This window comes from Staurois parvus, unplaced genomic scaffold, assembly GCF_062004578.1.
Source record: "Staurois parvus isolate SC_StPar_1 unplaced genomic scaffold, SC_StPar_1.0 ptg000538l, whole genome shotgun sequence".
NCBI classification, from domain to species: Eukaryota; Metazoa; Chordata; class Amphibia; order Anura; family Ranidae; genus Staurois; species Staurois parvus.
Genome location: NW_028318334.1, coordinates 6,488,653 through 6,501,567, shown reverse-complemented (window position 1 = coordinate 6,501,567; position 12,915 = coordinate 6,488,653). Strand labels below are relative to the sequence as shown.

Genomic DNA, 12,915 nt, shown 5'->3' with positions numbered 1-12,915 from the left:
TTATTCTAAAAGAAATATAGTTCATTGGCATATGCATTTGACCTGCAGATGATGTATTCTGATCTTTTGACTTCCTTCTAAGCTTTATCAACTTGCTTCAAGCTTCTTTTGTGCTTCCCTTGACTTGTTTTTAAAGAGAAGCAGTTCTGATGTGAACTCTTAAGGTCCTTTAAAGGTTAAGTTCACCTTTAGGAGCATGTTACATTTTATACCCATATTTAGAATGTACCAAGTAACCTGTTCCTATGCACCCACCTCCTACCGTCAGTGCTCCTCTCTCTGTTACAGTGGTTGGGGGATCTTCTCCCCGAACCTGCTGTCATAGTTGTAAAACCGTACAGCCCCGCCAACACAACCATGTAATTCATTCACAGTTTTCTGTGAATTAACAGACTTACAAGTACTACAAGTAATTGCGGCTGATAGCTTGTAGTTCTCAGTGAACTTAAAGGCCGCTCTTGTAGTTAATTGATTCTTCCTGTAATTTTTTTTCCCTGCCATTCAGTAATTGTCTGCCAGTATGGGATGTTTGGGCAGACCTCTTACTGAGAGGCTGCAGGATCCTAGCATTGCACCCGTGATCTGCTGATTGTGCGTGCAATGTGAAAAAAATGCACATTTACCTGCAAAAAGATGTGCATATTTTTATTTTTTTTTTTTTGCAAAAGGCAAACTTGGCCTTTAAAGTGCAAAAGTCCACTTCTGCGTTTAAATTTGAGAAAACCCCACTATGTTTTTTGCACACAGCATACCTAAAAAACCCCCAAAAACTTTTTTAGGTTATTTTTATAGAGATGTAAATATAGTAATGGACAGAAATACTCCTCAGCTGGGGCTCCTGGGTACTGTAAATACAGGTGTTTTTTATGATTTACTGTCATACCCCTGTATTTATATTCGTTTGCTGAGTGAACCTGTCCTAAAAACAACCTGAGTTTTTTCCCATTAACAATTCAGGAGGGCAGCTTCTGAATCTTTGACCCTTTTGATATGACAGATTGTTTTTCAAATCTAGTTCGCAACTGACAATGAGATCTTCCAACACAGTACAGACAGGATTAATTATGGAAATACAGATCCCCAGCCCCCTTTTAAACAAAAACTAAGTAGGACATCCCAATCATACAGTACAGGACAGAGATTGAATATTCATAGCCCCCGAGTTAAAGTCTTGCACCTTCAGGTGACTGGACACTGGCAAAGCTTTAGAGGACACACCTCCTGGGCACCTCCCTATGACTGTGCCCCACTTCATGTGATGTCAGTTTTTGCTAGTGTCCTGAAGTGATGGACCTCTTCTCCCTTACAGAGAAATCACTCTGTGATTGCGCTGGTCTATATGTTTATTTTATTTTTGCAAGAATAAGTTAATAATAGCATGTATTGGGCAGCACAGTGGCTAAATGCCTGGCAGTACTAGGGTCATTGGTTCGAATCCCAACCACGGCACCACCTGCCTGGAGTTTGCATGTTTTCCCTGTGCTTGCGTGGGTTTCCTCTGGGTACTCTGATTTCCTCCCACACTCCAAAGACATGCTGGTAGGTTAATTGGCTCCTGTCCTAATTGTCCCTAGTATGTGTATGTATGAATGTGAGTTAGGGAACTTGGATTGTATACCCCTTGAGGGTTAGGGACTGATTTGCATAAATTGACAGTGGTATATAAATACCTGTAATAAATAAAAATAAATGTGTTTTTTTTAAGGCTATGGGGATCAATGATTTGTTATCTTTCGACTTCATGGATGCTCCACCTATGGAAACTCTCATCACAGCTATGGAACAGTTATATACACTTGGAGCACTAGATGATGAAGGCCTACTTACACGTCTAGGGAGAAGAGTAAGTATTTTTGGTGCTAATTTGTACACTTTGTTTCCTGGCAATTAGTCTTTCGACTGATTGGCTTGAATTAGGAAGTTCTTCAGACATATAAAAAAATTTTATGAATGTGTATAATATATCAGTAGGCCACAATACTTACAAATAGCTGCACGCATCCAAATGGCAGCTACAGAAAGCTATTAATTGGTAATACCACCAAGATAGCAGGGGGAAGGCATCACATACTTTATCCATTAATTACACTGATTGTTTAAGCCCTTAAGGAGGAAGGAAAAACAAATCTTAATGTTTGAAACTAGTTTTGCAATTTTGACTTGCAATGCTTTAGTATATGAGGGGAGTTATACATTGTGTTTTTTTTTTCAATTGTTGGTAAATATTAATAAAATATCTCCTGATTTATTTATTTTAAGAGCATTTTTTAAAGAGGTTTTGTTTAAGAAAATATGCTAGCAAGTAGTTTTCATGGCAAAAAGAGAGGTAAAAATTAGCAGTTGAGCCCCATTTTTATCGCCTTGGGGTTCCCAAAGATCTAGATCTGCTTTAAAAGCCCAACTCTATTCAAAACAAAATACATTTTGACTGGACTGTGGAGGGTTCAGCTTCTATCAGTTTTATTGTTCTGTCCTATTGGGGAGATTTACCCTCACGTCTTCTCAGGACAGGATGTGATGAAAAAAAAAATATCTCTGATGAGAATGAGGACAAAGATAAAATGTAATAGTAAATTTTTTTGGTTAGGGCTTCTGTCGGGATTTTTATTGTGGCCTGTGCCAAAACACCCATTTTTTTAGTCACAGGGACAGAAAGTGAAGGAAATTCTTTCTGTCCTAAAGTAAAAAAAAATGTCTGTAGATAGGTTTTAGTCAGACATCCTAAGGTTTGCAAACCTTTCCTTTCAACTGTATGTAAGTAGTAATTCTGTTCTAGAGCATTTAACTGTGCTGTTTGACGCAAAAAGAAAATTCACATTCATTCATTCATTCATTCATTTATTTGCTAGCTGCCAGCCAAAATCTCAAAAACTGGTTCGTTTTCTGTTTTAATTGTTTCATTTTTGTCCTTTTCAGATGGCAGAGTTTCCCCTGGAGCCCATGCTATGTAAAATGCTCATCATGTCTGTACATCTTGGCTGCAGTGAGGAGATGTTGACCATTGTATCTATGCTCTCTGTTCAGAATGTGTTCTACAGACCTAAGGTACAAAGCGCACCCTAGTGTTAATTATGCACCTAGCACTATTGAGATGATGAAAACAGAAACAAAGGCCTTCAAAATGATAGTATATTGTCAAGCTCACAGTGGCCAAACTGTGGAGAGTATTATTCTTAAAAAGAATTAGATATGCTTCAAAACAAGCCTTCACTGACCCCTGTCGCTGCAGGCATCATGGAGTAATTGATCCTCAAAATTTACAGCAGAAGCACTAGAGTCAGCAGCTGAGCTCACTGCTCACCCTCCCAGCAGGGGCTCAGTACCTTCTTATCTCTAATGTAAACACAAATGCGAGAGATCAGAAATATTTGCCTTGATGGACTTTTGTGCTGCTGGATATTGAAGATTGATTGCTTCAAGGGTCAATAAGGGCATGTTTTAAAGCCTGCTTTGTGTTTGCTAAAATTAATTAAAAGGGTATATAAACCAGGAACATAAATGTAGTATATTGAAACTTACCAGTTCTTAGATGTGGTTGCTGAAATTTGTCTTTTTTTGAGCTAAGGACATTTTTTTTTTAGAAAGCACAGAAAACAGCAGTTGATCTTGCCAGAAATGTCCTTATCACTTTTTGCGAGCTGAACTGAAAACACAATTAATCTTGCCTGTCTTGCAATTCGTCTTCTGTAAGCTGTTCTTCTCCCCCATATTATGAAGATGAATAGAAGAAGACTGTAGTCCAAATCAAGAGAGCAACCTAGGTGATAATAATGGTTCTCTGTAGAGTGTGTTGAGTGATGGACACAGTGATGAAGATAGTGCAGCCAACCAGGAAGTGTTATTCACAAGATCACCAGCTAAAAATAAAGAGAACAAAGAAAATTATTGCAGCCACATCTAAGGGCAGTTAAGCAGATATATATTAAAAGTTGGGTTTAGATACATTTTAAATGTCTTTTGTCTACAAATTCAAAGTTTAAAGGGGTACTCAGCTGTCGTCTTAGCCGTTTCCTCATACAGTAATCTCACTAATGATTACAGTTGCTTGGCAAATGGAAATATGTCAGAATTAATATCCACATATAGCTCCACAATTCAATTGAAGCATATCAATGCTATTTTAAAAGATTTTACTAGCAAGATGTGCTGGCAGAATTGATGCTTTGTGTAAAGAGGCTACAATGTGTAACATTTACAAGAATTGAAGGACAGATTCATGGATTGCAATTAACCTGCAGGACAAGCAAGCACTTGCAGACCAGAAGAAGGCTAAGTTTCACCAGACAGAAGGAGACCACCTGACATTGCTGGCTGTTTACAACTCTTGGAAGAACAACAAGTTTTCCAACCCCTGGTGCTACGAAAACTTTATTCAAGCTCGTTCATTGAGGCGTGCTCAAGATATTCGTAAACAAATGTTGGGCATAATGGACAGGTATGTTGGCTGAAAGCAAACCTGAATGTGTTACACCAATTTTTTCAATTAAGTAGATACAATTAAAAAGTGCAAAGTGTGATCCAAAATAACCAAGTGTAGGAATTGTACATGATAACATTATACATCATAACATAATTTTTTATGACATTTGTGTCACATATTGGTTTTTGTACATCTTCTAACTCCTGTCATTGCCTTTTGTATTGATTGTAAAAGATTTTCTGGGTGAGGAAGCCACTTTTATTCTGAAATTGTTAGTCTTACAATGGCAAGAAAAAAGTATGTAAATCCTTTGGAATTAACTGGTTTTCTGCCATAAAATGTGATCTGATCCTCATATAAGTCACAGCAATAGATAAACACCATTCTAATTTTGTGTGTCTTCATTAAACACACCCATGAAACATTTAGCGTGTTGGAGACAAAAGCACAAGTCAACCCGTGGAGTTGATAGCTGGCTGAACCTCCTTTCAGAGCAATGACTTCAAGCAAGCACTTTCAATAGCTCTGGACCTGCACAACCCTCAGAAGGAATTTTCAACCATTCCTCTTTACAAAGCTGCTTCAGCTCTGACACATTTGTAGGATGTCTGGTATGAACGACTCTCTTAAGGTCATTCTACAGCATCTCTATGGGGTTAAGGTCTGGGCTCTGACTGGGCTACTACAAAAGGCGTACTTTGTTTTCTGAAGCCAGTGATGGAGATCTACTTGAACAACATGGGAGAACTCAAAGATCACTAGGCAGAGTCGCCTCCTCACACCTGATTTAAACCTCTGCTGTACTACTGCATCACAATTGCGTGCATTGCATGGCAATCATGGGTTTAAATCAGGTGGTGAGGAGGCAACATATCACTTAACACCTGTCAAACACACTCTGATTGCTTTTCAGAGGAGCAGCATTGCCTGCTGCACTTGTGAATGAGTCCTTAGTTGTATTTGGCAATGGCACCCTTAAGGTTTGTTTACACTCGTGGGTTCTTCACCTCATTGAGGATTTTTGCTGCCTGCCTTGGGAGTCATCTTGGCTGAGTGCCTACTTCTAGGAAGAGTAACCACAGTACAAAACTGTCTCCGATTTACAGAAAATTTGTCTAACCTGTTGATCGATGGATACCTAAATACTTTGAGATTGCTTTGTATCCCTTTTCAGCCTTAGGCAGAGCTCCTTTTTGTGAGGCATGGTTCACATCAGCTGATGTTTCTTATGAACAGTAATCCTAAAATATTTGAGTGTCGTCTATCAATCAAAGTAACTCTAAACCACACCACCAAACTAATTTCATTAATTGAACTCCAGTTGTGCAAAACTGTAGACTGTGGGTTCTGACTTTGACAATCTGCATTCTTATTCCATTTCAGTGACTCAGTAAATATTGAGGCTAGCTGGTCATATAACAGCCTTTCAGTGATCATATAAAGCATAAGGTCAACAATGACACCCACATATATTTCTTAGTACAGGTTTTCTGTAATTGTACACTTTGCTTGGATTATACATTTTAATTGTGTGTGTGTATATGTGTTTTTCAATACTTTGGTTAGCTGCTGTCTCTTTTTATACAAGTTTCTTATTTCAGGATATTCTGTCTAAGTTAGAACATAATAATATTCTGATCCTTGAAATATTGTTGCTCTTATCCATAATGCATAGTGTAATCTAAACTTTCATCATCTGGTGAAATGTCGCTATAGAATTCAGCTGTGGCTATATTTGCATTGATTTTGTGTTAATAATATAATTTTACAGACATAAACTGGATGTTGTGTCCTGTGGTAAAGCAACAGTAAGAGTGCAGAAAGCTATATGCAGTGGTTTCTTCCGAAATGCAGCCAAGAAGGATCCTCAGGAAGGCTATAGGACTCTCATAGACCAGCAAGTGGTCTATATCCACCCATCCAGTGCTCTATTCAACCGACAACCAGAGTGGTAAGAAAGATACATAGATTTTTAGTTTTGGTTTATTTGGTAATTTCATCAGTACAGTTTTCTTAACCAATAGATGTTAAGGCGTAACTTTGAGAATTTCATTGTAAATCGTAAACCATTAGTAATAAATCTATGCCACCCTCATCAGAAGTTCATTTAGTCCAAAAATTAAGCTCTTTCTAGCAAACAGTAATTTGCCAAGCATAATCGCCCTCCATGTTTTGGAGTTATCTGATCATAAAGAGACCCCGTCACCTTGCAAATTCAGGGCAGTTTCTTTGGATGCAGGGGCGCACTGCATGCCTTTGCTGTTATTTTACTATAGCTGGGCGTCACTTGCATCCCTGTACCTTTAAGGAGGGATGGTCTCCTCAAGGCACACCTGCCCTTAACCTATCCATTGATATATGTGCTCTTACTATGGAGGCTCTTGAAATTTTAGAGTTGGGTCCATGGTATACATAGGACCCTTGACGCAAGACTGGGGCTTACACATGTATTTGCAAAAGTGTGCAAACAAAACCCTCTGTTTTTAACACAAACTGTTAGACAGGGCCACATTGGTTGTTTTGCAGGCTGGCTGGTAGGTGTTGCTGGGAAATCCTTTATGATGTTTGGTTGAAGACTGACAAACATTGATTTAAATCACAAAAGGCTAATTGAAAGTAATGAGAATGTAAAGTCCCCTAAACCACAAAAGAATCGCGCATACTGTAAATGGAAACCCAAGAAAATGTTAAACTGTGTTCTTATTTGAGCTGCCTAGAGGAGGATTGGACAATGGCAAACAAAAAAAAATCTGTATGCTAGCCCAGGATACCTGCTCCTATTAACATTATGCCTTCATGTTCTAGGAAGATGAACATCTATTTTTCACCTCTGCTGGGAAAACACAAACAATTTTAGCTAGCTTTTGCGCTGCTTTGTTAGTCAATCAAGATTCTTCAAAGCTATCCAGTCTGGCCTTTACTTAGCCTAGCTTTGGATCGCTGTCCCTAGACCTTACTAGATTGGGCTTTGTGGGGCTAGCCTGAAAGTGGCCTTTAGGTGCTGGGTTGCACATTAGGTACTTACCTTGCCCTAGTTCATTAACCCCTTCTCTGTCACATCCATCCAATCAGCCTGAGAACTGGAAGCAACGTCATTATTTGCACCTTTGGGTACCTTTTGAATTTCCTGCATTCTGGTGGTTTTACCGTAGAGTCAATGCACCAAGACTGAGCACTGGCATCGTCCACTGGGTGGATAATCCATGCTCCGTGTTCTCTTTTACACCCATTAGCTTTGTGGAAGCATTGCCCTACTGCTTCTTCCACTTTGCAAAGAGCTACACGGAACTCTCAATCTCTGGTCAATTCCTACTGTCCATCTACAATAACATTGGTAATCTCTGTCCTTCCAACCATCACCAGCTACCAACTTTCTGAGTTTGGTGAGTACTTAAACCCTTGCATCGTTCCCTGAGTTTGATTGCATCACTGACGCACAGTAACCACATTTCTATATCTAGACAAAGAAAGGACAGTCTCTTGTTCTAATGGGGGGCCCCAGCTCACACCAATGGTCCACCAATGGTCTCAGAAACATGACCCAGCTTACACTTTCCTAACGGTTCTGACATTTGCCCTGTGCTCTCTGAAGGCACTGATATCTGGAATCTTGTTTCCATATAGTTGGAGGGTTTACCATATCAGCATCCACCATAGCTTCGCCAGATGTGACCAAGTCTCCTGTCTTATTGTCAGGGGTCTCTCTTGGAGTCTTTCATGACTTTGTGGCCAGTTTCACGTAGGTTTGTGCTGGTGCTTACCACAGAGTTGTTAAAGTGTTACTAAACCCAGGACCCTGCATCCACTTTATCTGATCTCTCACAATACACAGAACATGGACATGCAATTATGTTAGTAAATATAAACTGCTAAATACCTTTTCTCATAAGCAGTTAGAGCAGTCTTGTGGATTCTATCAGTGTTCAGCCAAGCACTAGCTAAAGCTTGTAGGAGGAGTTTTTTTCTGCTTTAGGAGGATGCAAAACCCCTGACCTCAGTCTGACTAGTGGTGATTGGCCCTGTGCTGATCACATGCCCTCTCCCAAGAAAAAAAACCAAAAACCTCTAGCAATACACACCAAACTGAGCATGTTCAAAATGCCTATGGTTCAGTTTGTCTTATCAGAAGATAAGTGGTGGTCACTTTAAAAAGGAGAGGAACAGAGAAGAAAGGATCAAACGGTCTTTTTACACAATGCAGAGGATTAACCCCTTATGTTCCACAGTGAGTATAACAAGCATGCTTTACTGCATATACAGACTGATTTTACTGTTGTTGGTTTAGTAACACTTTAAGCACACTCCTACACCTTCTCCTGCTGAGTCTATTTCTGATTTCCCCATGACCTTAGATGCTGGTCCTATATTCATAGCTACTATCGCGGCTGCAGGGTCCCCTCAGTCTGTTCAGATGATTTTTGAGGAATCAGTCCTCTGCCATTACCACAGATTTATAGGAGAATGTTTTTGCCCCTGTTGAGACCGTATGTACTTCACTGCATCTGGAGGGTCAGCTTGCTTTTTCCAGTCTTGGGTCAGTGGTCCTACAACTGCAAAGACCTTCCAATTACACCTGCTCCTCAAAGTTATTCCTCTTATGAAGTTTGGAAGAACCCCAAGGGGTCCTGGCTCCCCCCTGAGTGCTTGCTGGATATGTTTCCGTTTGGAAAGCAATTTGTAAAACAGTAGTCTATACCCACTGTGGATCTGTCCGTGACCCACCTTAACAGGGATAGCACTAGGCCAATAGAGAGGGCATTGTTATCTTCAAAGATTCTACTGACCATTAGCTAGAATCCCACTTTAATTCCCCATTCTCTGTGGTGGGCCCTGCCCTTTCACAGATTAAGGTCACAGCTACAAAAGGTCATCCTGTGGCAAAATGGACTCTACATCCTTCAAAGGAAGTCTCTCCACCTGCAGCAGTGGACCCATTCCTGATAGAGTGTTTGGATCAGATTTCTGGGGCTGTATGATTCAGCTGTGTTGGACAGATAAAAGCATCTAGGCGTGTGCCTTCTGTGAATTTGTTGGTCGTACAAATATAAAGAGCACTCTGATTAAGGTGCTCAGAGGCAGGCTATATCCAAGGAGAGCCTTACTTGCTTGGTCTTTGATGATAATGTCATGGGTAGGTCCAAATCATGTCTTTTTTTTCAAAGATAACACTGGAGGCTAGAGCACTTACCTACCTCAGCACAAGAAATCTAAGGAAATTCCCATCCCTCTCCTTCACAAACCTCTGGAGTGGGTATGACTAGGCCCTTTAAGCCTTATTTCTATGGCCATCTGCAAAGTTGGAAGCAAGAAACCTGGGAACTCCTTAGAAAAGTGGGGATGCACCTTCATACTGAAGTGTTAATCCTTGTGAGCTCTTGGGTAGTTTGCCATTTAGGTGATCGGGTGCAAATTGTTTCCCTTCAGCTATACAGACTAACCACTTGTCTCTAGTGCTCTCCATCTGCTCACTCGATAATTCACTGTACTGCGGAACAGAATCACAGACCTACATCATAGGCTGTCTTGAACATAGAGATTCTTCTGTATCGTGTCAGCTTGGCCTCAGGAGCTGTGTTCCCTTCCTGGTCACTATCCTCTCTCTCCCAGAGCAATTAATTGTTTCACTTGACATTCAAGGCCTTCATTGGTGCTTGATGTCCTTCAGAGGAGGACACAGATATGGGGAAGGCTACAAAACATTTATGCTGCACTGAAGGTTACCATTAGTGTACACAATAATAAGATATGTGTTTTATGCAACAGACTTAACATTGTTTATAAAATGATTTATTGGCTTACAATATACTCATACACGTCTGGCTATAACATGTCTATATTGTCCCACCAATTCTACAACATAGTATGCTGGTGAACTTCTTATCAAGTAGATGTGGATGAGGGACACTCCGAACGCATTTCAAAATTCTTCCTGAGGGGAAAGAGACTGTTTGCTACCTCAAAAACAACCTTGTGACATGTCATCCATAAAATCAAAAGTATTGCTACAGGATTTGGTATAATCCTCTGTACAGACACTCAAAACTGGATGTGTCACAAGAACAACTATGGTATAGCACAGCTAATCATTTCTGTCAAAAATGTTACCAGGGACATAAACTTCAGTGCTAGGTGGTCTTAGAGTAATAAGCCACCAAGCAGTTCAAAAGCAAGGGGGATCAGGAACCTCTTTGGTATAACATATACATTTTTTTTCTAAATGGAGTGAACCAAAGGTTATATCAGGGTAGTCATTTAATGGATAACCATATCTACAAAGATTTTATACCTTAGACAGAGAAATAAAAGCTCTTGATTCATTGATTGTTCTTTTTCTTAGGGTTGTATACCATGAGCTTGTCTTAACCACCAAGGAATACATGCGGGAAGTGACTACTATTGATCCCCGTTGGCTAGTGGAGTTCGCTCCAGCTTTCTTCAAAGTCTCTGACCCAACTAAGCTCAGCAAACAGAAGAAACAACAGCGGCTGGAGCCCCTTTACAACCGCTATGAGGAGCCCAATGCCTGGAGAATTTCCCGTGCCTTCAGACGGCGGTGATGTGTTTTCAGGCAAAGACTGTACAATGATTTTGGACGATTGCAGGCATAGACTTTCGTTTCAAATAAGATCTTGTTTCATGCAAACTCTGATAATACCTGTCAAGATAAACAAGCAAAAGCACCACTCAGATACCTCTGTATGTTTCTCTAGCCGGCTCCAATAAAAGCTACCAGGCACAGGTCTGCCATAAGAGCTTGTCTGAGTCGATTTTCTAGCTCCAAGTGTAGAAAGTGAGGCCACACATGGTTGATGTAAACCATGGTAGTAGGCATTTGCAAACTGGCTTCAGCTTTATCTCCTAGACTTAAGCTCTAGTTGGGTGAAACATGGTCTACCAACCCATGACATCATTGGTTGCCAAGGGCACGTTGGGCACTCACACAGCTTTTTTATTTGCGGACAGGAGTATTGACAGCAGTAGAGATCTTGGAGGACCTGTATGCAGGCTGTGCTCTCTCCCTCCTGTCTGTACACAGGCGTCACAGGATCAATGTCGGATCGGACTTACATAGTTTGATTACCGCCCCCTATCTCCTCTTCAGAGTGCTCCTGTCTTGGTAGCAAAAATTGTGGGTAGGGGACAGTAATCAAACCCTGCACAGTACCCATGTCTTATCTTCTGTATACAGACAGAAGGGTGAGGGTTGGGGGGGGGGGGGGGGCATTAGAGGAGAGCACAGCCCACACCTTCTTTCTGCTCTCCTCTCTGCTGCTGTCGCCACTCATGTAGAGCCAGTTTCCACCTGTATGTTTTGTGGGCGGGATACATTATACATGGGGACACTATAGGGGAAGAGTAACAATTATGCTTGGGATGAGAAGTTTTGTACTTGCCGAGGGAGGAGGAACAGAATTTGTGCTAGGAGGGAGATTTATGCTAGCAGGTTCACACCAGTTGCAGTGCGGTAATACATGCAAAATCATGCATTTTCCTGTAACTCCACAAAAATGCATTGCCTTTTTGTTAATTCCTAATGCGCCCCCCCCCCCCCATGCATCTGGCAAATGTGCATGTGTTTGCTCCTGCTAAAATGCATGGTACTGATTTTAACAATCATGCTGGCAACTTTTGCCTGTTTCATAGAGCATCCGGTTATAAAATGTGACACATGGGAACGTAAAAAAGGTGCACAGGTGTGAAGAAACCCTCAGAATGGGGTGCCCCAGGGATGTGCACAATTCTAACGTGTGTCTTGACTTTTAAAAAAATAAATAAAAAATTAAGAAACACTGGTTTACTTAAACGGTGTATGGCCTTGTATTCTGCACTCTGTTTCTGACAACTCCTGTGTTATTAAAGGTACTTGTTTACTATGAGGTTAGACTACAAGTATGTATTTAAAAGAAGAATATGGTTCATTCCTCTCCAACCTGCTGACATAAAACAAAACACTCTTGGGACACAATAATGGGATGCAAAGGATAGCCATGATTTAAGTCGTCTGTAATTTCAGAATACTAGTCGGTGAATGTATGCATTTTTGTGGGGTACAGTCAAAGCAGATGGCAGATATTGCCAATGTAAAGCTGGATTTTCTATTCTGCCTTTGCAATATCTGAATCGAATTCATTATATAAATCGGCTCTGCTCCATCTTCAATGCTCTGCTGGAGTTATTTGTTTTATTGTTACTGGGACGGTGTCTCCACTTTTTCCTTTTGATTGGCTACCACAGCTACATGTCTTACTTTTAGAATGCCTGTTACTGTAAACCAAAACCAAAAGAATAACAAAATACAGTGGGGTGGTGGTGTCTATCATTTGCCCATCAGAACTGGTTGTCAAGACTTGCTCAGATTTAAAAGATCAGGTTAGTGAGAGACAATGGAATAAAGATGCTTGCTGCAGGAAATTGATACTCGAATTTAGGCTAGAAATTAAAAATCAACATAATTTAATGTTAATTCCTAGGATGTTAATTAACATTATTTTTAA

The 12,915-nt window shown here is 40.4% G+C and overlaps 1 protein-coding gene across 1 annotated transcript in view; it reads left to right on the top strand.

The window, feature by feature from the left end:
* The window catches only part of DHX8 (DEAH-box helicase 8), a 63,987-nt gene extending 52,817 nt beyond the window's left edge, over positions 1-11,170 (top strand). Inside the window, exons 20-24 of the mRNA XM_089690647.1 lie at positions 1,706-1,843; positions 2,917-3,045; positions 4,239-4,435; positions 6,192-6,371; positions 10,758-11,170. Of these exons, the coding sequence (XP_089546773.1) occupies positions 1,706-1,843; positions 2,917-3,045; positions 4,239-4,435; positions 6,192-6,371; positions 10,758-10,977 (864 nt within the window). The 3' untranslated portion in view covers positions 10,978-11,170. The remainder of the gene's footprint in view (positions 1-1,705; positions 1,844-2,916; positions 3,046-4,238; positions 4,436-6,191; positions 6,372-10,757) is intronic.
* The last annotated feature ends 1,745 nt before the right edge of the window (positions 11,171-12,915 follow it).